Source organism: Myodes glareolus, chromosome 12 (genome assembly GCF_982192425.1).
Source record: "Myodes glareolus chromosome 12, mMyoGla1.1, whole genome shotgun sequence".
NCBI classification, from domain to species: Eukaryota; Metazoa; Chordata; class Mammalia; order Rodentia; family Cricetidae; genus Myodes; species Myodes glareolus.
In genome coordinates this window covers 30,639,655-30,666,187 of record NC_142037.1, presented here as the reverse complement: position 1 = coordinate 30,666,187, position 26,533 = coordinate 30,639,655, and the positions used below count along the sequence as shown (strand labels likewise).

Below are 26,533 nucleotides of genomic sequence, written 5' to 3'. Positions count from 1 at the left end.
CCCAAAAGAAAAAATTGTCAACAATACAAAGTGAAACCAACAAAATGAGTGGCTACCTTAAATCTGAACAATGGTTTTAAGGACTTTAAAATTTAAAATATTTTCTTTTTTTTTTTTTTAATTTTTTTTAAAGCAGCAAGTGTTCTTTTTTTTTTCAAATTTATTTATTTATTATGTACACAATATTCTGTCTGTGTGTATGTCTGACAGACATCATTACAGATGGTTGTAAGCCACCATGTGGTTGCCGGGAATTGAACTCAGGACCTTTGGAAGAGCAGGCAATGCTCTTAACCACTGAGCCATCTCTCCAGCCCCCTAAAATATTTTCTTTAGATTTATGAGAGGAATGCACATTATGAGACCGTGGACAATAAGACCTCGAGAAAACAAAGCAAAGATATGAACTCGATGTAAGTGCTCACAAGACATGAACTCACGAAGAGAATATGGCAGCCATCCATGCAACACAGCCCATTCAGCTAGAACAACAGCAATCTTGTCATGTGCAGCGAAATGGATGCAACTGGAACAGTACATTAGGAAATTACCAGCTATAGAAACACAGAGAGCAAAGTACTGTGTGTTCTCTCTCATATGCAGAAAGGAAAAAAAAATCCACACTCCACTCCCCCATCCCAAACCAAAGGAGGACAGTGATTAGAAGGCACTGGGAATAGGGGTGGTGAGAGCGAGCGGACAATGGATGAATATGATCAATATGCATTGCATGCATGTGTGGAAATAGCACGGTGAAATACATCAGTATGTACAATTAATTGTGCTAACAGCAACAAAACCGGGGGAAAAAAAAACCCAACCCTATCTAACCCAAGTCTAACCGGATAAAACAGACTAAAAACAAAAATGCAGTAAAATACCAGTGGACTACTGAAGGAATGAAGACTGTAGAGGCCATTATAACCTATTTAAGATGAATCACAAAGTACTGCTTACCAAAATCTAACAGTTAAACAACAACAGGAGAGTTGAATGGGGTAGAGCAACAGAGTTAATCCTAATATAAGGAAGGAAGTAAAGGGCAGAATAGAGAACAAATATTCATGTATAGTCTACAGAGCACAGGGTTAGCTCAGACATTCTATAAGGAGCAGGTCTAAAAAGAAACTCCTTCATAAATAGGTGTGGACCGTGAACACATCTCATCCAGGGATTATAAAAGCACCGCCTTTAAACTTCAGTCCAAACCACAGACTACCACCGCTTGTGTTAACAGTGGGACTGGCGACTTCAGCCAGAAGAAGAAAGAAAAGCTCTAAGGGGAAGAAAGGGACACAACAGTGGGGCTGCAGATGACACCATCGAAGGGTGCCCTGGAGCCACACAGTCGGCATGGCAGCCGAGTAAGCGCTGAGAACCCATGCCCTTCCTTCCTGCTCGGGATACTCTTCTTTGCTAGGGCCTCAGTTTTCTTCTCTATTTCTAGTCATACTTCCACACGGCTGCTTTTCTTCCTTGCACAGCCTACTGAGAAATATTTCCCTACAGGCCGGTCTTTGGCCCTTGGCCTTTTATTTATATAATTAGAATAAGTATGATGATTCTCCAATTTGTTTCTACACTTGCCTTCAACCCAGGCTCCCGTCTTGTACTTCTAGCTAATATTCTCTCGGTTCACATCCATCATTATCTACAGCCTACTTCTGCGACAGATGATCACCTTGCCAACTCTTTGTCAAATGCATTATCCTTATTCCCAATGTCATTCATGCACAGAATCTTTTACTTCCATTTCTCCTCCCCTGAAGACAGTGGCCATCAGTGACTGCTCTACATTTTAAAAAATCATATTGAAATTTGTAATGGTTTTGTGAGCATCTGTGTGTACTTGTGGCATGGTGAGAGGTCAACTTGTGGGAGTCAGGTCTTTCTTTTTACCATATGGGTCCCAGGTATTGAACTCAGGTCATCAGATTTGGCAGCAGGTGACACTTGGCACCTGGTGAGTCATCTTGTCACCCTAGCATAAAGGCTTCTTGAATTGAAGACTTGCCCATCTTTCCTTTTTTCCACCTGCCCCCCCCCCCTTTTTATGAGACAGGGTTTCTTGTGTAGCCTTGGCTGTCCTGGAACTTTCTCTGTAGAATTATAGACCAGGCTGTCCTTGAACTCACAGATCCACCTGCCTGTACCTCCCAACTGCTGTGATTAAGGGCATGTACTACCACTGTCCAGCTCAGCCTGTGTTTTCTCAAAGCCACCTCTCCACTCCTGCTGCTTCCAGTTTAGGCAAAAGCCTCGTACTCTTGTTTACAGACCATTGCAGCAGCTTGTGCTGTGTTTCTCTGCTCGCAGGGGCTCCAATCAGGCAGGCCAGAGTACAGTATTCTTTCTGTGAAGCTTAACTTTAAATCTGCTGTCACAGCATATACCGAATTCTAAATGATCTACAAACAAACAGGTGTGTCTGTAACCCAATAAAACCGGGCTTATTTCATTAATTAATTTTCTCCCCAGAATAAGTGGTGGGCCAGACACATCCCTAGTCGTTTCTTAACCTCTACAGTAGACCATCATGCTTTTTTCAAACTAAAACTTCTTTATTCCCACATATTCAATATAAAACCAACAATATGGGTGAAGGAAAATCTATTTTTTTCCTTTGATACATATAGTACAGGTTGCCAACTAGAAATTAAACCAGTTATTTAGGTATGTTGCTCATTATTCTCAAGACCTTATTTTCCCTTTAAATTTATGGCCCTTGTAAGGACAATTTACTGGAAATTACGTCAACTGTACTGTAAAGGTTTTGATCTAAGCAGGACAAATCAGAGCAGTTGGCAGCCAAGTCATCCTCTTGTCTTTTAGGGCAGAATACATCAAGAATGAAAGAAGCTGCCAATAAAAAAATTTGATTCAATGAGGCAGATTATGATGGCATTGATGGGATTTTGATCTCAGTAAGCGGGAAGGGCCCAGAATTCTGCTAGCTACAGGAAAACACAAGAACTTGTCTCCTGGAGACCTTGAGATCAAACTTGGTTATAAAAGAAGGGATGAGTTAGGGGAGGTGGTACACCTGTAAGGACGTCACTTTGGAGGTCTGGGCAGAAGGACATAGTTCAAGGTCATCCTTAGCTGTATAGCCTGTTTGAGACCAGCCTGGGTCACGTGAGACCCTGTCCCTGCCCCGACAGAAAACATGAATAAACACTGCAGATTGGCAGCAGCACCTAGTCTTTCAGACAGGGCACAGAATTATTTTCTCCTCTTTGAAAATGGAGTAAGATATTAGTTTGAGTTAGTCATTCTGTAAGGTATATATGTATGCATATATATACAAATATGATTAAATCATACATTTTTCTGTCACAAATATAGCAAATATTTCTCAAACATGAGGAACAGAGCGCAGGGAAAGCACATCTGAGACAGGAGGAGGTGGTTGTGGTATAGTTCAAAGCTACTGTCAGGGAGAGGGCAGAACTACAAAGGAGGCAGAAGGGCCTCCTGGTCCAAGCCTCAACTTCTGTTTTATTATGCAGACAAAAAACATCTTAAGGTTACATTCATAAAGTAACCAATTCCAGATAAAATGTGACTGGGATGCCCACAAGTTATCTGTATATTCAGCAACTGACTACGTAATCTCGATCACTCTTCCTTTACAACCACAAAAGAACCAGGGATTAAAACAAACAAACAAACAAACAAAAGTTCTCTACAAAACCCAAAGATTAAATATTACATTCATAACAATGTTTATGTGTAACTTACTGCCAAATACATAATAGCTTCCCCTCCATGTTAAAATACAATAGGACACCTTTAGCCCCAGTGCTCGGGAGGCAGAGGCAGGTGGACCTTTGTCAGCTGAAAGCCAGCCGGGTCTAGACAGTGAGTTCCAGGCCAGCCAGGGCTACACAGTAAGACCCTGTTTCAATCAAACAAAATATACAATAGGGTGGAGCTTGGGAAGTGGCTCAGTGGGTAAAGTGGCTGCAGGATAAGCATGAGGACCCGAGTTCAGATCCCAAGCACCCACTTAAAAAGCTGCAACCTATCTAGTTGGGGGTGGAGACAGGTGGATCCATGAAGCTCACTGGCTAGCCAGTCCAGCAGAATTGGTGAGCTCCAAGTTCAGTGAGAGAGCCTGTCTCTAGGAATCAAGGCAGAGATGGATCAAGAAAAGACACAAAGCCGTGACCATTTTCCTCATGCATGTGTACACACATGCACATACCCACACTACAAGTATACACACCACAATTACACCACAAAACAAAACAACTGGGCCTCATCATGGTCTACAAAGGACCGTGTGAGCTGGCCTTGCTCCTTTTCCGGCTGTATGGTACACCGCAGTCACATGGAACTTTCTCTGCTCTTCACACGCCCTGCCTGCTCTGCTCCGGGGACTCTTCATCAGCATCCCTGTAGGCTCTGTCCCACAGCTTCACATGGCTCTTTAATCCTGGCTTCAGATGGACCACCCAGGCTATACTACCTCCATTCCTCTCAAAATAAACCTGCTGTGCTGTTCGCAGGACTCCTACCCCAGTCTGAAATCACACAGCACATTTCCTTACTCATCTTGGTCTTAGATACTATCGACTGAAGACAAGATGTACAAGCGGAGACCTTGCCTGGTGGTCACTCAACCCTGACACTGAGATCAGGGCCCGAGATCTGCCTTCAGTAAGTGCTCAGCAGTTAGTGTGTGCGGAAAGAGTCAACAATCTCTGTGGCCTGCATCAGGCCAGGCAGGGTCTTGGGAGGACCAGGAATCATCAACCCAGAGGTGACCTTGAGACAAGAGAATTCCTTCTAAGGAAAGCACAGTCCTGGCCTTAAGGACCGAACAGTTCTAACTCCCCAGAGCATCTAAGAAACAGATTATGAAGGTGTAAAACTGCTCACAGTACACTGGAGACATTCTGAATTTGAATTAAATAAGCACAGGCTGATGACGAAACGTTAATTTACCTGAGGGTGTGTGGTAAGCAAGGAGGATCCGGAGACATAAGACACTTTCTCATAATGGGACTGGATAATCCAGTTGGAGCTTCCTAGGGCATAGCCAGAGCTCAGAGGGGTCACCTGAACAGCACCAAAAAGCTCCTAGAAGAAACCACACAGAGAACATGTCAGCTGTCAGCAAGTTAAGTCAGTTTAAAGGAAAGAGCAACGGAAATGTCCTTATTTTAAAGCAAACTGAAGAAAAAGGGAAATAACAGAGCCCGTGCAGTGGACAATGGGAGCACTCCTGGAGTCTCTGCCACCTAGGGCTCTGCTCATTGTCTGTCACCAGGACACGGCCTAGGCATTAAGGAGCAAAGGCGACAAGTCACCCAACAGGGTCAAAGGCTACTTTTCCTTTCCACTTTAGGTTCAGCTCTGAATGGCTCCAGCTGCAGGCCAACAACAGAGCAGGAATCCTCATCATTTAGGCCAACTCTCCAGTCACCCATGTAAACTGCTTCTGTTTCCTATGGCCTATGTCACAGACAGGCAAAGCTGTGTCTGGTTTCTCAGGTGACAGGATGGGACAGGTCTCCAGACTCACGGCTAGCTGGCCAACCAGTTCGAACTGGTGTCAGGGAACGGGGGTGACAAACGAGGACCACCGAAAAGCAAGGAGGGTGGAAAAAAATCGGCCGACATCCTTTTTTCCTGGAATCAGCACAAAGGAGACAGGGCAGCTTGACAAAGAGAGCCACCAGTCCCCAGGGACTCAGCACAGGGGTGGCCCTCATGAAAGCACTCACAAGGTATCAACACTCACAATTTTCTGAGAATATCCCACCAGCTGGATTTTACTCAGGGCAGAGTTCACCTCCTGCATGGTGTAGCATCTTCTCCAGGTTGACACTTCCACTGCATCCTTGAGAGGAGAAGGCAGCAGCCTGCAAACACACCACAATGTCAATCAACAGGTGAACATGCCATCAATTAATAGATATCTCTAGTAATATGACCACTTTACGTAAGTGGGTCAGTTTATTGGCACAGGACTGCTCATGGGTTCTTTTGTTTTTTGCCCCATGGGTTCTTTTCTAATCATCATTTATATAATGCTAGTATTACTGTCTCCTCTCTCTTATTCTAATAATTTGAGTCTTCTCTTTTTTTCGGTCAATTTTATTGATTAAAAAAAAACAAACCAGGGTGTATGTAGTGGCTCAGTGGGCAATAGTACTTGCTCACTAAGCTTCATGACCCAAGCTCAGTCCCTGAAATGAAGGTAAAACTCTGCATGCAGTGGTGGGCATCTGTAATCCCAGGACTCTGTGACATGGAGAAGGAGACAGGAGAATCGGCAGGCCATGGGTCAGCTAACTGGGAGCATGCAGTGTAGTGGCAGAAGCGAGGGACCCTGCCTTAACAAGGTGGAAGGTGAGAACCGACTTTCAAAAGTTGCCCTGACTTCCACAAAGGTGCCAAATCCACACCCACTTTTAAACCTTTAGATTTTGTTATTTTTTCCTATTATGTTTCTATTTCCATTTTAATTATGATTTTTTTTTAAAGACAATGTTTCTCTGTTTAACATCTCTGACTGCCCTGGAACTTGCTCAGTAGACCTGGCCTCAAACTCAGAGATCTGCCTACCTATGTCTCCCAAGTGCTGGGATTAAGGCATATACCACCATCTGGCTAGTTATGATTTTTTTGAACCTAGGATGATAATCCCTGTAGTCCAATTGGACTGTCCAGTCCATTCACATTTATCTTTTATTACTGAAAGAGTTGGACTATATCTTCCACTTTATTTTTTTTAAAGATTTATTTATTATGTATACAACATTCCTTCCATGTATGCTTGCATGCCAGAAGAGGGCACCAGATCTCATTACAGATGGCTGTGAGCCACCATGTGGTTGCTGGGAATTGAACTCAGGACCTCTGGAAGAGCAGTCAGTGCTCTTAACCTCTGAGCCATCTCTCCAGCCCCCTATATCTTCCACTTTAATTTTTGCTGCTTGTCCCACTTCTTTTTCATCCATCTATCCTTCCTTTACTACTTCCTTTTGCACTAATTTCTGATGAAGCTTTTAAATTTACAATTTTCCATTATTTTTGAGTTATACTTTAAAAATGATTTATTTCAGCCAGGCAGTGGTAGTGCATGCCTTTAATCCCAGCACTCAGGAGGCAGAGGCAGGTGGATCTCTGTTGAGTTCAAGGACAGCCTGGTCTGCAAAGCAAGTTCCAGGCTACACAGAGAAACCCTGCCTTGAAAAACAAAAATAAATAAATAAATAAATGTTTTTCCATTTTTAATTTCATGTGTATCATGTGGGTGGGTGATACCAACAAGACTGGAAGAGGGAGCCAGATCCCCTGAAACTGGAGTTACAGGCAGTTATAAACTGCTCTGTGGATGTTGCGTACCAAACCCATGTACTCTTCAAGAGCAGCAGGTACTCTTAACCACCGAGCTATCTCTCCAGCCCCTTATATACACTCTAACACAGAACATTTGTACTTGAGCGATAGCCCTGTCCTGTTGTTTCCTCCCACAGGGCTGGTGATGAACCCAGACCCTTGCACACTGTAGACTATGCTTTGCCTCTTTGCTATACCCCAGACCAGGCATTTCTACTTACCATCTCACATTCTCTTTCCTGTTCATAAAAGATAAATGTGACTGCTAATACCACCATCAAAAAACATCTCTTTGATGAACAAACATTTTTGTTCTAAAAAATATGAGGAATAATCTGGAAGACTGATCAGTCAGAGGCTGGCTATACAAGCTAGGTCGAAGTACTTCTGGTGAACTGAACACGCGCAGGCTCTACTCCCCCAAATACACTGAGCAGCAGAGGGGTTCACTCCTTCACACCCGCACCCTCATCTATACTCTAATGGTTCCCCCTCTACTCAGGTTTCGCTGTACTCTGTCTTCCAGTGCCAGGTTTCCCAGCGTTGGAGACCCACGTTCTCACCACCTGTCTTCCACATTTTAGACAGGTAACAACAGCTACTCCAAACAGAGACCACTGCCCCACTTTGGGTCTCATGACAGCACCTGGGCCACGCGCTCTCTTACATGCTCTGGGGCATCTGGCCTGCTTATCAGGGAGCAGGGAAGTGGTGAGGAAGCATGTCGGACAAGGCCATGGACAGTAAGCTGCTACGGATTCTACTTCAGGCAGCCCAGAAGGTGCTGCTTCAAGGTGGCGGTACTGTGGTAGCATGGGAAGCCAGGAGCGACGCCAGACAAGCCTGGATTTCAGCCCAAGGTCACCATCACCTCTGAGCTGCAGTCCTCACTTGTAAAAGGGGACACCAGGAGTGTTCTGTTGGGGGATGGGTAGCACAATGGATGTACAGTGTCCGCTGCAGCCACCCTAACACCCACCTTTTAAGTTGCCACCACCAGGGTCCAGTTCTTGGGCCCTCCAGCTCCACCCTCCGGGAAAAATAATGACTTCAGGCCAGAGCTGGACGGCTTTCATGGGAATGGCTAGAAGTGCAGAGCACAGTCCTAAGTGCATGGCTCCTTTGGGTGAATGTCATACATGGTGCCTCTCTCTAGGAGACTGACTAAAAAGTCACGCACAAGAGTAGACTTGCAGCTACGTTTCCTGTGGGCTTCCTTACCCATCACGTGATACCTGGCACGTCACTGAGCTTTCCCTCCAGCCAGGACTGAGATCTGTAGCAGGCTTTGTCAACATGGGCCATTCTGCTGGTGAGTGCTAGCCTTGAGTCAGTCACCGTTAGAGTCAGGTCTGAAGCTTAAGGGAACGTTGCGAGTGTGATTGTGGAAGTAGTTCCTGATTTTTAATCTGTTGATTCGGGGTCTATTTTTAGAGAAGGTACTAGGGTAGAAGGTACTTTTTATGTAAGAAAGCAATCCATTAAAGTCACGTAAAAGGCTAGAACTTACAAACATAGCGTCAAGAGACGCTGAAGATAGCATTCTTTACACAAAACCTCCCCCCCATGTCTCTGACAACAGTTCAGTAGATCATGGTTGTGTGGGGAGCAGGCTTGTTAAGTATGCCTTTAATTTCACTAATATACACTGAAATAGCACGGCACCTTTTTTTTATCCAATTCTGTCACGTCACAAATGCATTAACTTTGCTCTCATTTTCTAGACGCTGCACTGAATTCTCAATACTAATAACAGATGCACGCATGCCCAATGGCTACCTCAAGGAAGGAACTGGCTCCTGTCTGAACTGCACTAGCAGATGAGGGTACAGGTCACGCTAAAACAGAGAGAGAACAGCGGGAGACAGCAGACTGAGCTTCCAGCTAACTGGTTTCAGGTCTGACTTTCCGGATTAGGGTTTTGTGTTAGGTCGCTTTAGACAGGGCTCCCTATCACACCCCTATCCTGCATTTACCACCTTGTATTGGCCACTCCCTGGGCATGGACCAAGTACCTGCTTCTCAAGAAGAAGAGTAGGACAAAAATAATGAGCTTATAAATCTGATGATTAGATTCTGAGAGAGAGGGACTTCAGAATGCCCCATTTTTACACACTCTGATGAAATCAGCTGCCATGTTGTAAAAAGTTCAATTGATGGGCACATAGGGGAAGGACTTGAGGGAGGCCTTAGTTCAACAACTAGATATGTGAGCCTGCGAGTGGTCCTTTCCAACTGGACCTGAGTTTACCAGCAGCCTGCTGAGAGATGCAGAAAGACAGAAGCTGTACAGTGTTGGAGCTATGATGGTGTCACACACCTGCAGTCCCAGCAATTCAGAAGGTTAAGGTTCCATTGAGTCCTCAAGTTCAAGACTGACCTGAGGAAGGTAGTGAGAACTCATTCCCAAAACATACAAAGTCTGGGTTTATGTTCTACTGGAAAGGCGGCATTGTAATACCCAACTACGTTTGGCTTTTCGTAGGCATTCTGAAGGTAATTTTATTTTGCTTTCTCTCTCTCTCTCTCTCTCTCTTTCTCTCTCTCTCTCTCTTGACAGGGTTTCTCTGTGTTGCTTTGGTGTCTGCCTGGAACTCACTATGTACACCAGGCTGGCCTCGAACTGACAGATATCTGCCTGCCTCCCAAGTGATGGTATTAAAAGGGTGCACTACCACTACCTGGCTTCTCAAGGTAATTTTAATAAACAATTAGGAACAGACTGCCTTCCATGTCTAATTTAATGTTGATTTTTTCCTTCTTTCAGTTGAAATATTAAGCATTCACTTAATCTTTCATCCCTATATCTCTAAATTGAGGGGAAACTTCTTCCTTATAAACAGCAGCAAGTGAGTGACATGTAGTGAGGGTGTTAATTCCCCCCACCCCGGATAGGGTTTCTTTGTATAGCCCTGGCTGTCCTGGAAGTAGCTCTGTAGACCAGCCTGCCCTTGAACTCAAGAGATCTGCCTGTCTCTGCCTCCTGAGTTCTGGGTTTAGGATATGGGCCACCACTGCTAGTCAAATCTACTTTCTTAAGAAATATAAAATTGTCCCCAGGCTCCATAGGGTACTGGTACCAGGAATTCCTGGCACACACCAAAATCTGTGGATGCTCAACTCCCTTCTACAAGATAGTACAGTGTTTATAAAGTCATGTGCAAATTCTCCAATATATTTTAAGATTCTTTAAAAAATTAGAGGTAACTCTTGCCATGTAACTGACAGTAGGCCTGAACTTCAGGGCTCAATAAAGCAATTTTGTTATTTCAGCAGTATGTTCTAATAAGTTGGACAGGTCTACTACACTTTAGGTCATCTCTAGGTTACTGATCATATACAGTGTATGGTCATAGTGCAATATAAATGATGGAGGAGAGTTATCTGTCTATTGTGCTATTTTCATTGGTCAATAAAGAGACTGCCTTGGCCCCTTGATAGGACAGAAAATTAGGTAGGTGGAGTAAACAGAACAGAATGCTGGGAAGAGGGCTATGAGGCAGACGCCATGGAGCCAGCCACCAGGTCAGACATGCTAAATCTTTTCCGGTAAGCCACCACCTCGTGGTACTACACAGATTATTAGAAATGGGTTAATCAAGATGTGAGAGTTAGCCAGTAACTAACTCTCTAGAGATAATGGGCCAGGCAGTGCTTAAATGAATACAATTTGTGTGTTGTTATTTCCGGGGCTAAGCTAGCCTTGCGGGAGTCGGGCGGGATGAAAAGCATGCCTGCACACAGCTCTTCACTACATATGGCGCCCACGTGGATAAGTGAATCCACAGAAAGCTTGAGAAAGCTTGGGAAAGAATAGAGTAAAGCATGGTTTCTTGGTAGCAGAATTTCTTGGGTCTGCTCTGCTTGCTAGAGGCAAGCAAGCACTCTCATCTAAGAGAGGCTTCCCGACTCAGCTTTAGCTGCAAAACTTTGCAGCTCTTTTAAGAGGTCCTGCCACTAAACACTTAATGTGTTTAGGAAAAAGTGAACGCATGCTTTTCGGTTGTCAGTCGTAGCAGGAAAAAAGCTATGCTGTTTTAAAGTGCTGGCTTTCTGGGCTGTCCTGCCAGGGCAAACTCTGACTCTTTCAGGCAGGCACTCCGACTGAGTGTGGTCTGTGAGCAGAATGCTGCAGCTTGCTGGCAAGGACCTTGAAACGCCATAGAGTTGTGGCAGTGAACACAGCTCTGGCTGGTATCTCAGCCATGAGGCTGGAAAGCTAAGGAATGGGCTGGATCTAACTGTCAAAGCTACGGCTTTAGTCCTACCCATTAAAGACTCGTGTGGTCAAAAAAAGAAAGAGATATACAGTAAAGATAGATTCAAAGATGAAGAAAACCTCTAAATGGTTTACAGTGTGTTAAAAATAAATGCAGGATAAAAGTTAAAGTTCTTAAAGTAAAAGAAAGAGAATAGTTGGGTGTGGTGGTACACACCTTTAATCCCAATGCCTGGGAGGCAGAGGCATATTGACCTCTGTGACTTCAAGGGGTAGAGGTAGATTGACCTCTATGACTTCAAGGTGTGGTAGCTTGCACCTTTAATCCCAATGCCTGGGAGGCAGAGACAGACAGATCTCTGAGAGTTCAAGGTGTTGTAGCACACACCTTTAATCCCAGCACTTGGGAGGCAGAGACAAGTGGATCTCTGTGAGTTCAAGGACAGCCTGGTCTACAGAGTTATTCCAGGACAAAGATATACAGAGAACCTGTCTCAAAAAGTCAAAGTAAAAATAAAAGAAATGGATGTTGAAATAAAGCCACGTAAAGATGGAAAATACACAGAGAATCTTGACGCTGTATGTTATTATGCTCTCTTTGAATTGTTTGAATGCTGAGGAAGGAGCAACAATCGCCAAAAGACATTTGCTTATAAATGCTGCAGAACTAACCCAAAATAGGTATTTTGAAAATACCTTGGCTTCAAAACTGAAGTCAAAAGGTATGTTACTTTGGAGAAGAGATTTTGCTTTTGTTTCCACAGAAAATGAGAGGCTGTGGATTCATTCTGAGTTAAGAAAAATCAGGTTCCATAAAGGAAGACCACCTGAGAAATCTCCGATAGGAACAGATGGCCCAGATGTCTGAGTTCTACATCCAAAACAGATTCAAGACTGCTGCCTGAGATGATCAAGACTCACAGGATACTCCAGTCAGGACTTGATTATAACTCTAAATTTTCTTTAGGTCCCCATAAGATCATCAGCGCCCCCAACCAGCAGGAAGTAGCCTGAAATACTACGCCCACATTCCCAACAAATGGACTATGGGTATTTTCCATTGTTTAAAAAAAAAAAAAGAGGGAAATGGTTCGGGAGAATTGTCTGTATTCTGTCAATCATGTATTTTAATAAAATGCTGATTGGCCAGGCAGGTAGGAAGTAAAGGCAGGTCAATCAGACAGGAAGTAGAGGTGGGGCGATGAAAACAGGAGTATTTCTTCTGGGAAGAAGGAAGTTCTTCCACCACTCCTGCGCAGACCACCGAAGAGGCAGCATGTAAGCTGTCACACTGAGAAAGGTACTGAGCCCATGTGGCTAACATAGATAAGGATAATGGGGTAATATATGTTATAAGAGTTAACAAGAAGCCTGACCTAATGGGCCAATCAGTTTATAACCTAATGTAGACTCTGTGTTATTTTCATTGGGGTTTGCCGGTTGTGGGGTACTGGGCAGGACAGACACTCCAACAAGCTGGCCCACATGTTACATATAAAAGTACTGCAAATGGCTTTACTGTTCATGGAATAATAGTTTCCATCAGCAGTTGGTTGAATTCATTGAGTACAAAACTCCCAGATACACACGACTAACTGTATACAGTAATATATGGTGTATACACATATAATATATGTATGTGTGTATGCATATTTACATAGATACACACAACAGTGCCTAAATTCTTTGGATAGCTTATTCCAGTGCCTTATATACTGTTTATGTCTCATAGATTTCTCTACTCGGAAATGTTTATAAAGGTTCTCTTTTCATAAAAGTTTGACAACTACATTCTCGCAAATGATCTAGGATTTTTTTTTGTAAGCTAGACAAAAGTCTTAAATTAGGGGTAGTCAAATGTTCTGTTAGCTTTTAAAAAAAGCTATTCTTTGGTTTAATGCTAAGACTTAGAGCTTTTGTCTTTTTCTTGGTGTACACTGGCTGATTTTCAACAAGCCAGTTATTTTTGTTTACCCCATTACTTGTTCCAGAATGGTTTCTTGATACTTTGAACCAACCTAGCCTACAAAGTCCTAGCCCTGGGCTGTAAGCTCAAATTCAGGGGTTATATGTCTTAAAAATTGATGGAACTTTTCCACAGATGTTTCACAATGCTGGCCAGATACTTGGTTGGCAGATATTCGTAAAATCTGATTCCACATCTATACCCACTCTTACTTCCCCCTGACATTGGGTCACTCTGTCATATACACCTATCTCCTAACATCTTGTCAGACTGAGCTTTCCCTAAACCTCCTAAGTGTATGTGAGGCCACACTTACAGCAGGGCACTTAGAGACCCACTTAAAGCCATTAGGATTATTAGCTGATTTGGGATAAGTAGGATAAGGAAACCCAGAGGGAACTGGTTCTGTTTCTGGCTTTCTAATTTATCAAAGTCAAATTTTCATAGCCTAAATTTTTCATAAGTACTTTCTCATTTCATTCTTTTCTTATCGCACTTGAGTGCCCAATAAACTTCTTTCCCGGGCTGCTGATATTGGCCAAAGTCCTGCTGCCTCTTCCCGCATCTTACCAGCACAATCAGCAACCTAAGATCATGGGTTTTTGTTAAAGAGTTAAGACCTTTAGGCCTATAGGGACCACTTAAAGGCAGACAATGAACACATTGATCAGGTTCTAAGTGTTAGTTGAACAAATGGGCAGAATATAAGAGCAGAATACAAGAAGTAGAAGCTGTGTCTACTCTCAATAATGACCATGTGACATCTGTGCCACAGGGATGGGTTGGAGGCTGGATGCTCTATATTGAGTTTATCAAAAGTGAAGCTCAAACCAGACATTTCTCAACATTAACTGGGAACACTACAATCGGAACTTTTGTTTCAGACCCAATTGTCTCTAGAAAAAACAAAGGCAATTACTATGGTCAGCAAAGCATGGTACACATTATTCGAGAGGGTGTCCAGATGATCTTTGCCTCAACTCTACAGTCACCAAAAGAAAACAAAGCAAACTCTTCTTTATGTTTTGGTTTTTCAAGTGGACTTGCTGAGCAGGACAGACTCATGGACAGATGAACCACACCAATTCTGAGTCTCAGTAGGAAGTAATAGAACAGTATTTTCCCCATTAACATCTTTGGAGTTTGGGTACCATGAATTGGTCCCTCGAAGGTTAACTTATTGACTTAAAATGAACAAAGGATCTGGGATCACAAGGCTCAACAGTCTGTGACTCCATCAAAGTACAGCCATTCTCTGAAGACTGACCTTGAGGAGCCCTTCCCATAGGTATCTTCGAAAATTGTAATGCATGTGCTCTTAGAGATAATTCAATTCTATGTATTTTACAGAAGAGGCCAACAAGTCTCAAAAAGTGAGGCTGGCAATGTTAAAGAAGAGGCAAGCGTGGGCTTAGAAAGTTTCTTTGCTTTAACAGGAAGGGTGGCATCTCAGATGAATTAGGCCTAGAAGGCAGGTGTGCTCTGGCTGCCATAATTAGTCTTTTTTTTTTATCACTGTTGTAAAACTGAAAGAAACATAAGGAAAAAAAGGTTTATTTTGGCTGATGGTTGGTTCCAGAGGGTTAGAGATTAGAATTTGTAATGGTGGGGGAGGCACGGCAGCAGAAACAGGAAGCAGAGAGACTAAGAAGGAAGTAGGGAGAGTCTGGAAACTCTCAAAGCCTGCCCCCAGAGGTGTGCAGCAAAACTGCACCCTCTAAAGATCTATTCCACAATGATGTACTTCCTCCAGCAATGCTGCAACTCCTAAAGATCCCATACCCACTCAAACAGCACCAGCAACTGGGAAGCAAATGTTCAAATACATGAGTCTTTGGGGGATATTTCTCATGCAAACCACAACACCAAATGTTACTAAAGTGGGTAAGGACTGGTTTCTCTCTCTGTGTGTGTCTCTCTCTGTCTCTCTCTTCCTTTGAGATGAGGGGTTCTCTGTGTAACAGCCTTAGCTGTCTTGAACTCACTCTGCCAACCAGGCTGGCCTTGAACTCACAGAGAGCCGCCTGCTTCTGCCCCTTCCCCCCAGTGCTGAGATTAAAGGCGTGTGCCACCACCACCAAGTAGGTAAGGACTATTTTAAGAAGTTTACCCAGTACTCATTTGATCTACTTGATACCCTGAAAAGTGGTTAACATCCATCTCAATTTTACCAATGAGAAAATAGAGCTTAGAAGAAAATGAACTGATTCAGCTACCAAGAAACAGACCTAAATTCTCTCTCCCGTCTGTGTGACTGCTAAGCCCAAACTTGCTAAATTTCGTCCTATTATATAGTTAGGCCATAGCTGATGAATGTCAGAGCGAAAGAATAAAACCTTTAATATGCATTTGAAGCCAGTGAACCTTCCTCTTATGTTCTTAACTCCTTAATGCTTATGAGATTATGACAGTATCTTATGATTTTTATCATGTTTTTTAAAATGCAGAATCTCACTAGTATCCCAGCTTGCCCTTGAATGTTTCTCCTGCCTCTGGTCCCTACCTACCTGGTGCCAGAATTATAGGTGTGCACCATCACACCTGGAAATGCCTTATAAAGATTTATTTTTAATTATGACAATGGAATCTAACCTCATAAAGCATTCGTATTAAAAATACCAGACACCAGAGTAGCTTCTTAGGTGGAACATTTTGCTTTAAAATTGCTCATTAAAAATCTAAACTTTAAGGTTTATGTAAGAAAATTCTATTGTGCGGGTTTTCTCTTCAAAACTCCATCTCCTTTTTCAGGAAGAGTATACAGAAGTGTCACGAGTAGGAAGAACGATAGCTAACATCTTCTGCATAAATCTCAGGGACATGTCAACTGAGGCAAGAAGTCACACAACTGTCAAAAGCAAGACTAATAGGATTTTTGAATATACATCCTAATAATAAATCAAATGTGAATTCAAACCAACTCCGAATGATTTAAGAGAATTTGTCAGATTTTTTTTTTGACCAATGAGCTTGAGAATTTTTAATTTATTGTTTTCTTTACTCGATGGCCTTATTACTAACTCCAACTACTTACATGCATTAATTCCAGGCACTTGACCAAGATCTATTTTAAGAATTCCTGTGTAGTTTGAAGTAAAATTAGGGGGCTCAAGTTTCAAATCCGACACCCAGTGATTTGCTTGAATCATACAGGATTTTATTTTAATGTGTAAGCCAACACTTAAAAAAGATTAAAAAAAACACTTATAAAGAAGCCAGATTTAAACTTCTTAAAAAAAAGAAAGAGAAAAAAGAAAAAGGAAAGAAAAAGAGGGTAGATTTGGCAGCTCACATTCTTAAACAGCCAAGACACACTCAGTGTGCCCCCAGATGCTTCAGTCAGGAGTGTGACAACCAGTCCAGGCTCTATATCATGCCTCTATTTTAGAAAATTCATGGATTGCATCCCCGGGGGGGAAACATTCAATAAACTAGGCCACAGAAACCCAGTTCTCAGTGCAGCATGCTTTGGTCCCTTAGAACACTAGGTATCAGAGGAACCTAACGGTAGCAGGCATCCTTCAGCACCCAACCCTTCAGCCGACCAACGAAGCACTTCTAGTACCTAGCCCAAGGTGAAACTCTAGAGCTCTGCTGTCTGATACCAATCAAAAAATAAAGAGCCCTTTAAAAAGTTCTGCTTCCTTTTTTAATTTTTTTCCCCCTGGGCTATAACAGTACCCCCTCCCCTACAGACAGACACACACACTGATGTGTTTCCTTGAGTGGGAAGGGAGAGCCACATATTGATATCAAATGTCCTCTGTTATTTTCTACCTTATTTTTGGGACAAAAATCTCACAGAACCTGGAGCTTGCTATTTACGCTAGACTTGCAGGCTAGCTGACCGCTGGGTCTGCTTGTCTCTGTCTACCCCTCCCCCCCAGCACCAGGTCACAGATGTACCCTACCTGGCCTTAAGGACCGTGCTGAGGTGGGAACTCATGCTTGCAGGGAAGGTGCTTTCCTTCCTTAATGAGCCGCCACCAGCCTCAAAGAGTGCTCCAATTTTCATGCCAGTTCTAATATTTATGCTGAATTTATCTATGATAGAAAAAGGACAAAGCTGGAGATTTAACTTTCTCACTTCGGCATATTCTTTCCAATAGCGAGGGCCCACCATGTGTTCCAAAGCCAAAATGCAAGACCCGCTCAGGGCCAGAATACACAGGGATCTTCTCCAGCAGTGCCTTTTCCTTTTCTACTTTTTGTCCACCAGTTGGTGGTTCTGTTTCAACTAACACTTTTTGCTGAGCATCTCCTGAATAACCTCCAGGGCCCTGCCCTTACCCTCCCTTCTTTCCAGCTCCATTCACTCTTCTTAATACATATTGACATCACTCTGGGAGCAAATTATCTTGTTATGTTTTACAATAAATGGGTGGCAAGGGGGAAAAAGGGACTTTGCTCAAGGTCACAGAGAAGGCAAATGAAGACTCAGAAGATTTGGTCCCAGGTTTGGGAAGTCAGGGACACGGACCTTTGAATACTACTTCTGATGTGCCCAAAATATTTGCAGCTGAGTACACAGGACGTAAACTTACCAATAGGAAATAAGTAAGGGAGGCAAGGCATATCGGTCTATTCCAGGGAAAGATAACACAACCTTATGATTTTTAAGGAGGGGGGTTATTGAGACCTGGGGTCCCATGGGGTCCAGTGTGCTCAAGGCAGACTGTGCCACCATTAAGGGCTGAGAAAAAAGGGAGCTGAGACTTTAAATGAAACACAAGGAGGGGAAGGGACCATGTATCACTGTGTGGGAGTGGCCAGATGAAAGAGGCCATTTAAACAGAAATAAGACAGTTTGGCTATGGGTACATCCAGGCGATGTGAAGACACTTGCACACCATCCTACCAACCAAGGAGACATCCAGAAGATCCAAGCAAGACAGGAGAAAGGGTGCCGCATACTTGCTTCCCTTTCCACCACACAAGGGGGCCTGCAGGACACGCCCTCAAAGAGCGACTAGGCAGAGGAGTGGGAGTATGAACTCTCTAGCCCGAATAATCAGGACCTACCACTTCACTAGCGGGACGACCTTGGGGAGGTCAAGAATGTCTTTGGCACTTCTCTCCTGTAAACTGTAACAAGGCCACTGCTTACCTCACCAAATTATTAGTTCTCCTTGGTAACACATTTAGAACGCTGTCTGGCAGAAAAAACAACCCAGAGGTTAAATAAGCAGTGCACACAAGGAACACATAGAGGAGACTTGTACCTAAACTCTAAAACACAAAAACAGGGTAACTCCGCTACACATACACACTCTCACAGAAAGACTGGCAAAAATCAAAGACATTCTGAAGCCAAGGTGACTGCCATTATCACTGTTCTGGGGGTGAAGGTCAGGGCAACTGGAAAAAGGGGGCAGGATCAGGAATGCTCAGGAAGTACAGACTAATTTGAACTCCAGGCTTTCCATGCTAAAAAACAGAAGGTGAGGGCGGGGCGTGTCGGCAGCAGCAGGGGTTAAACAGAGCCTAAGTCAAAGCTGGCTGGTGTCCTCTGCATTGTGGAGGTCAAAGTGGATGAGGGGTTAAGCCACCCCTTGCTCCCTCCCTGGTCCTTCTCCTTTCCATTACCTCTGACATTAGTCTCTTGGTCCCTGCATGTCACTCTGGCTAAACTCTTGGGATGGTTACACCCAGGGCTCATCTCCATTTTACCACTTGCTTTCCTTTGTCTTTTCTTGTACCTGGTTTCTAGCATGCACCTTTGATAGACATAGAATTTGTTTTATGCAGCCCAGGCTGGCATGGTTTGCAGTCCAGAGTGCTGGGATTACAGGCATGTCACCACCACCCGCAAACCTGGGTTTTGGGAAGCACCCTTTGTCCCTAGGCTTCCACTCGCCTTCCTGTTTATTATTTTGCAGCTCCCTTTAAATCCCAGCTCAGAAGCTTCTCTGAAGCTGCAGTCTTCTTCATGCTCACTACTACCCCCCAACTCAGACTTGTCATCTGTTCTGGAATGATCCCCTGCTGGTCTTCCTGTGTCCATCTGCACGCTGCCTCACTCCCAGGCTGCGTTCAGAGCTCCTTTCTTCAAAAACAAATATGGTCATGTCATTCTCCTTACAAGCCTTTACTCCTTCCCTGCACGTACTCAATGGGGGAGCCAACCTCAACCTCACAGGTAAGAGACTGCATACATAACCTCACTAAACCTGCCCCTCCTCCTTTCACCTCTCACAGTCAACACTGAATTTCTCACCACCCCATGACATGAAAGCTGGACTCTTCTTCACAACTGGAGTGTGGTGTATATGTGTGTGCGTGCACGTATGCAAGGGTGTGCACGCGGGTGTGGTGTACATGCATATGTTCACATGTGTGTAGACATTCTGGTGTGCATATGTGTGGAGGCCCAAAGCTGATCCAAAGTATCTTCCTCAATGGCTCTCCCTTTATTTACTGATGCTGGGCCTATGGGCTGAACCCAGAGCTTAGCAGTCTTATCAGTTCCATCCAGTCTAGCCAGCTTGCTCCAGGCAGCCTGTCTCTGCCTCCCAAGTGCTGGGATGATCTGCTCACTCTTAGGTGTGCTTTGGGGATCTCAACTATGATCCTCATGAATGTGGGGACTTTGTCCACTGAGCTACCACTCAGCCCCCAGACTTTATATAAGAATCTTTTCCTCCAGTTGCTTGACATCTTCTAAGAAACGTCCACCTCAGCTTCCTTAAGTAGCAAACATTATTTTCTTACTCTAAAAAAATATTTGAGTATTTACTGTGTGTATGATGTTTGTGCATGGGCATATGTATGTGACAAGACCTGTGTAGAAGTCAAAGGCCAACCTGTGAGGTTTGGTTCGCTCCTCCTACCACGCAGGTCTTGGGGATCAAATTCAGGTCTTCAGGCTTGGTGGCAAGCCCCTTCACCCATGGAGCCATCTGGCCATCGTAGCTTTTTACTGTCTGAGTGTCAACAGCACTGTGGTGAATCTCTCTTAAGACAGTCTTGGCAAGACCTAAGTGACCTGAATCATGAGACCCAGAACCTCCATGGTAGAGCCATGTGTTGCCAAAGCTCCCACACCCAGCATGGGGCCTGACTCTGTGAGTTAAATGAAGCCCTTTCACCTTTCATCCTAACAAGGTCTGTGTTGACGCATAAAATGAAACCCAAAGAGCCTCATGAAGCTCTGTAGCCAACAAGGAGAGGGCTATTCTCACCGCTGTATATCCTTATTCTTCCACAAGGAGGCAGACTGGGCCTTTGGCACTCTTTCGATGAACTTCACCAGCTCTTCCATGAGAAGCCTGCATTGAAACAGAGCATGAAGAACACTGGAGAACAACTTGCTGCTGACACTGTAGCCTGGAGAGGTGGACTTGCCCACCGCCCACTAGCCTGTCTCAGGAGACAGACATTTTAAACTGATGCAAGCAGCTGACGATGGCTTTAGGAATCAGAAGTGCTTCACTTAGAGGGAGACCTCAACAGTTAGTTTGAAATCTGCCCAAAGATCAGCAGTGGGACAGATCTCTGCCATCCTGAGGTGGCACACCCGAATATAGGCAATGGAGTCCAAGGCCCACTGGGCTGTATAGATACTGAAAGCTAGAGATAATCAAAAAGCTAGAAATAGAGCTGAGCATGGCAGCTCACGCCTGTCATTTCAGCACTTGTGATGTTGAGGCAGGAGAACTGCCATGAGTTTTAGGCAACAGAAGGAGACTGATTTCCCCGCACCCCCCGACCATAAACTCACTTTCTCACCTACCTGGATATACATTTTCAACATCTGAATCTAGTTTATGCTCTAATCCAGCCAACCCACACTGGTTAATATCTTCTCTGTACAAATGCATAGGCAACAGCAATATACAAATTTATTGGCAATAGAAACCCAAAGAAGTGGTGTGGCGTTCGTCTATTTCCCTAACTACTTCTGTCTCCAGGGGGAGTGCTGGCCCCAGCACTGAAGTTCTGAGCCCCAGGCTCATTGGTGCTCTGGGATGCTCCACAGAACCATCCTCAAGCACCATCTTTCTCAGCCTACAGCCTAATAATACGCATAGCTCTTTCTCTCGCTACACTGCTGCCTTGTTTGGCCCTCTCTGGTCTCCAGAATCCCTCACTCGAGGGATTTTTGTATGCACTGTAGGTGATATTTTCACACTGAAGATTCTGTTAGCACTCCTCCAACCTGAATATTGGATTCTAAAAGTTTTAACTTACTTGGTTATTTCAAAGCAATACATTGTGGGCTTTTATTACCCTAGTAATAATTTTCCTTACTCTCCCCCCCCCCTTTTCTCTCAGTAACTGATCCCATGACAACTTGCAGCAGCCACCTATACTGTGAAGGCTTAGTTGTAGTAGAGAAGCATGACCTTTTTGGTTGACTGAAGATTATAATAAAGATTTTAATTTAGTTTGCTTGCTTTTTGTTTTTCAAGACAGGGTTTCTCTGTGTTGCTTTGGAGCCTGTCCTGGAACTAGCTCTTGTAGACCAGGCTGGCCTCGAACTCAGAGATCCATCCGTCTGCCTCTGCCTCCCGAGTGCTGGGATTAAAGGTGTGTGCCCATACCACGGCCTGACTGCAATTTTTTTTTTTAAGATTTATTTATTTTCGTAGCTGGAGAGATGGCCCAGGGGTTTAGGACCCTTGTTGTTTTTATATAGGACTTAGGTTCGGTTCCCAGCACCCACACGGAGGTTCACAACTATCTGAAACTTCAGTTCTAGGGGATCTGATACCTTCTACCGACCTCTACAGGAGCCAAGGACAGGAGTGGTGCAGAGATATATACACAGGCAAAACACTGAACAGATAAAAAAATCATCTAAAAAGTTTATTTATTTTCTTATGTGTACACGTATATATGAGTGTGCATGCCTGCATATGCATGCCTGCTCGCAGGTGCCCGTGGAGTCAGGAGCAAGATCCCCGAGAACAGAAGTCATAGGAGGCTGTACGCTGTCTGATGTGGGTGCTGGGAACTGAGTCTAGGTCTTCTCCAAGAGCAGGAAGCCTTCTAACTGTCGAGTTATCTCTCCAGGCGCAAGACTGCCTAGTCTTAAATCCTTAGAGTGCTATATTTCATTCTGTCACCAGGGAAGGACAACTTAACTGCTTAATTACTCTTCTTTCCTTGTTTTCTACAAGCTGTCTCTATTAATACCCCTCAGTAAATCAAGAAAAGGGGGATATTTTCAAAGCAAAGCAGTAAAGTTTCTTTTTCTTCATTTAAATATGCCAAGTTCCCTTGCTCTGAAGCTCTTTGCCCTGGATCTCTGTGGCATCTTCCTAGGTCTCTGTCCTATCTAGCACCATCTACAGAGGGGTTGCCTAGGAACACTCCTTTCAGTTATGCTAAAAGAAAAGACTGGGACTGCCGGGGCACCAGTCTCCAGGGATCTCCAGTGAGCATTCTTGTATCCAGAGAGCAGCCTACTCTTCCCTGCTCCTGGGAAAGAAATCAAAACCCTCTTGATAACCCACTCAACAGCGGCCACTGAAGGAGCTTGGCAGCCATATCGCTCTCACCTGCCGATCTGCATGGTGGGTTCTGTGGCATACACTGTGCCTGTGAATCCCGTATGCTCGGTGATGTAGGGCAGCGCCATCATGCAGTGATAGTTAGAGATGAGAATCACATCGACTGTAGACAGGTCTATTAGCTCGGTCTGAAGAGAGAAGGAGGGGTGATGTGTGTCTGTGTCAGGCACACAGATCAGCAGACGGGACTGACAAATGAAGCTGTCGGGGTGCAGAGAAGGAGTTTCGGTTCTTTCCCGCAACACCGCCCTTCTCTCACCGCGGATGTGTCCTGATACGGACAGCAGATAGCGGGGTAGGATGGCTAGCTGCGAGGATGTGGCTGGCTCACCAGGATCACTCTGATCTTACACGTTTAGCAAATAATCAAAGAGAGAGACAACAATATGTTTCCATTATTGTTTTTCAAGTTTTTGACTTTTCATGTTTGACCACCGTATTCATAGAGGAGAAAACAAAAGAGAATGGTGGCCACTTCTCTTTTTTTCCCCTTTCCTAGACAGGATTTCTCTGTAGCTTCGGAATCTGTCCTAGAACTCGCTTTGTAGACCAGACTGGTTTGGAACTCACAGGGATCCACCTGCCTCTGCCTCCAGAGTGCTGGGATTAAAGGTGTGCACCTTCCAAGGGGGCTTTTTATGTATCCCTCCTGTGACAACCCCTGCGTGCTTTTCCAAAACCTCCTCTGCATTCCCACCTAACAAGCCTCTGCACACTAGTGGAGGGCAGGACGGACTCAGGCAGGGACTGTGGGAAAAGTGAGCCCCTGCAGCTGGCAACTCTTTTTAGAGGAGTTAACCCCCAGCCATGTGACAGACCCCAGATGAGCACAGCTGGGTCACCACAGTGTGAGGTAGGAGAACGGGGTGTGGGGCTGTTGCTCAGAGAAGGAACACAGATACTGAGGGCATGGGGAAACGAAAAGAAGCAGTGTGCCATCTGGGATGCGGATGTTTTCTGGGAAAGTGACTTTAACAAAGCTGCCAGCGACACCAGCATGCGTGTAAAGGACACGAGTGTCTCATTGCTAGGACAGTGGCATCTATGGTGCTGTGTAGCGGTTTCTCTAAGACAAATATTCCATCTCAGATGAGACGCAGAGTGTTGTCGAGGGAGGTCAAACCTTCCATCCCGCAGAGGAGTTCATTAAAATCCAGTAAGTAGACAACCCAAAGGTTCCAGGAAGGCCCTAAAACTGACCTGAGTCCCCAAGCCTCTTCTTCCTCAAGTGTATATAAGCAGGAAGGGCTGCCGAGAACACACTCAGACTTGCAGAGCTGCCGGAAAGAGGCTTAAACAAACTGAGCTCTTTAGAGGAGACACTCCTGGACTTGTTCTGCTACTTGCCAGTTGTGCAGTGTGCTCCAGGTTTCTATCTTTTGTGAGCCATCATCCATGCTGGGGTGGGATTTTAGTGAAGTAACTGTCTTTGAGCCATTTCTTTCCTGTAAGTAACCCCAGCTGTATTCCTTCAAGTAATACCAGTAAAATGCATTGTTCCTTCTTTCCTTGGTTTATTATTGGTTCCCTATCTGGGGTGAACAGGTTTGTCCCCATCTCCTCAGAAGTAATGTCACACTACCTATACAGCATATGGGAACAACAAACCTATGCAGCATCCCACACCTATTAGCCTTAACACCACACTCTGCCCTGTACTTGCAAGACAACACCCTTATGGTGGGGGTGGTTCTACTCCCTGATATTTCTAGAGCCAATTTCACAAAAGGAAATTAAGACAGAGCAGCAGAGGGACAAATACAGAAGAAAACCATAGGAGTGATAGTGAAAGCAGCAGTGAACCTCAAAAGCAGACCCCTTTCCTCACACGGAAGGATGCAAAAGGGAGCCTGACTGTTCTCTTTAAAATGGACCAATCAGGCTGGAGAGACGGCTCAGAGGTTAAGAGCAATGGCTGCTCTTCCAGAGGTCCTCAGGTCAATTCTCAGCAACCACACGATGGCTCACAACCATCTGTAATTCTATCTGGTTCCCTCTTCTGGCATGCAGACAGAACACTGTATACATAATAAATAAATTAATTAAAAATAAATAAATAAAATAGAACAGTCAGCCCACAGAGCCCAGAATCATGGAAAAATTTGCTGAGGAAGGTCAGAAGGAAAAAAAAAAACCTTATTCTTATTTTATGTATCTAAGATACATGATTTCATAAACATTCCCCCCCAATAGCTTAATATTAAAATCACATTTATGCACTGACATTCACATATTTACTTACATACTTTTAGTGGGCTAAAAGATAATTTCCTTTAAAAGTGTTGTGTACAAGCGTTTGGTTGTACACACTGCAGACAGGGGCACAGTGATGCAGTGGCTGCTGACTGTGCTGCACTGTGTCCTCCAGGACAGTGTAGGTCGGAGGGAAACAGTTCAAGGAGTTCCATGGGTCTGTGATTGGTCTAGAGTTGGTGCCTCTCCTGTTTCTACCACATTCATATTCTTTCCAAGTCCTAACAGCAATATGGCTCTACCTTAAAACAATGATTATTGCCTTTTAAGTCACATAATCTTGCTTGAACAACGACCTACGGCGTTTGAACCCTACTTATATGACTAGCACAACCAAAGGTGCACTGGGAAATGGAAGTGTTCTACTGAGAAGTTCCGCACTCTGGGGCACCAATTCACATGCTCCACATTCTTGACCATCAAGTCAAGGTTGCGACAGTCGGTGCCCTCTGTGTTCTGCCGAAACAAATGCAGCACCTGGGATATGGAACAGATGGGGAACCACCCCACCGATTCTTAAGTGACAAATGCAGTAACACTTGAGGGAGGGCTCAGGGTCATGACCCTTAACTATGTATGCCTTGACTTCAGTGCTGATTACAGGATGCTTTGCTTCCAACAAGAATTGCTTTCGTCTTACCTCTGGTAAGCAGAATTCAGGCACAGAATCCACAAATACATGACCTGAGCATTCTTTCAGCTCCTAAAAGAGATGGGGAGGAAAAATACTAAGAGACACTTAATAGATACAGTACCAAAAAAATTCAACCTCCACACCTAACTTGGAGGGTGGGAGGTTATTTTTAGACAAACCATTCCCTCTTTAGGCTCAGGTTGGCTAGGCGCCCGACTGAGGATGGAAGCGCAGCTTGGTGGCAGACTGAGGGTTTGAATGCACATTCCCCGATGTCTCTTTAAGAAGTTACAAAGAATGCATGTTCTGCTATCATTTGTAATCCCGTGATTTCCAAGAACTAGTTACCAAGTCAAAGCTCCCTGGGCCCTGTCTAATATCTAAGAGATCAGAAACTGGAGAGGGAGCCATGGACCTCGTATTTATGACAAGGACCTCTGGGGATTCTGCTATGTCAGGTTAGCAGTCCAGTCCCAGAGAGATTACTTAGGAGCCTTTCTTCCACCTATCAAGAGCTGAAGGGAAGGGGCCTAGTAAGGAGGGAGGAGTGAGAGTTGGGGGGCAGGGATCAAAGCTGCCACCACCACAACGCA

At 44.4% G+C, this 26,533-nt stretch overlaps 1 protein-coding gene across 1 annotated transcript in view; it reads right to left on the bottom strand.

The window, feature by feature from the left end:
- The window catches only part of Ints9 (integrator complex subunit 9), an 88,621-nt gene that overhangs the window by 28,228 nt on the left and 33,860 nt on the right, over positions 1-26,533 (bottom strand). Inside the window, exons 4-8 of the mRNA XM_048421794.3 lie at positions 25,947-26,009; positions 23,042-23,181; positions 20,720-20,806; positions 5,750-5,870; positions 4,951-5,085 (exon numbers count right to left, since the gene is read on the bottom strand). Of these exons, the coding sequence (XP_048277751.3) occupies positions 4,951-5,085; positions 5,750-5,870; positions 20,720-20,806; positions 23,042-23,181; positions 25,947-26,009 (546 nt within the window). The remainder of the gene's footprint in view (positions 1-4,950; positions 5,086-5,749; positions 5,871-20,719; positions 20,807-23,041; positions 23,182-25,946; positions 26,010-26,533) is intronic.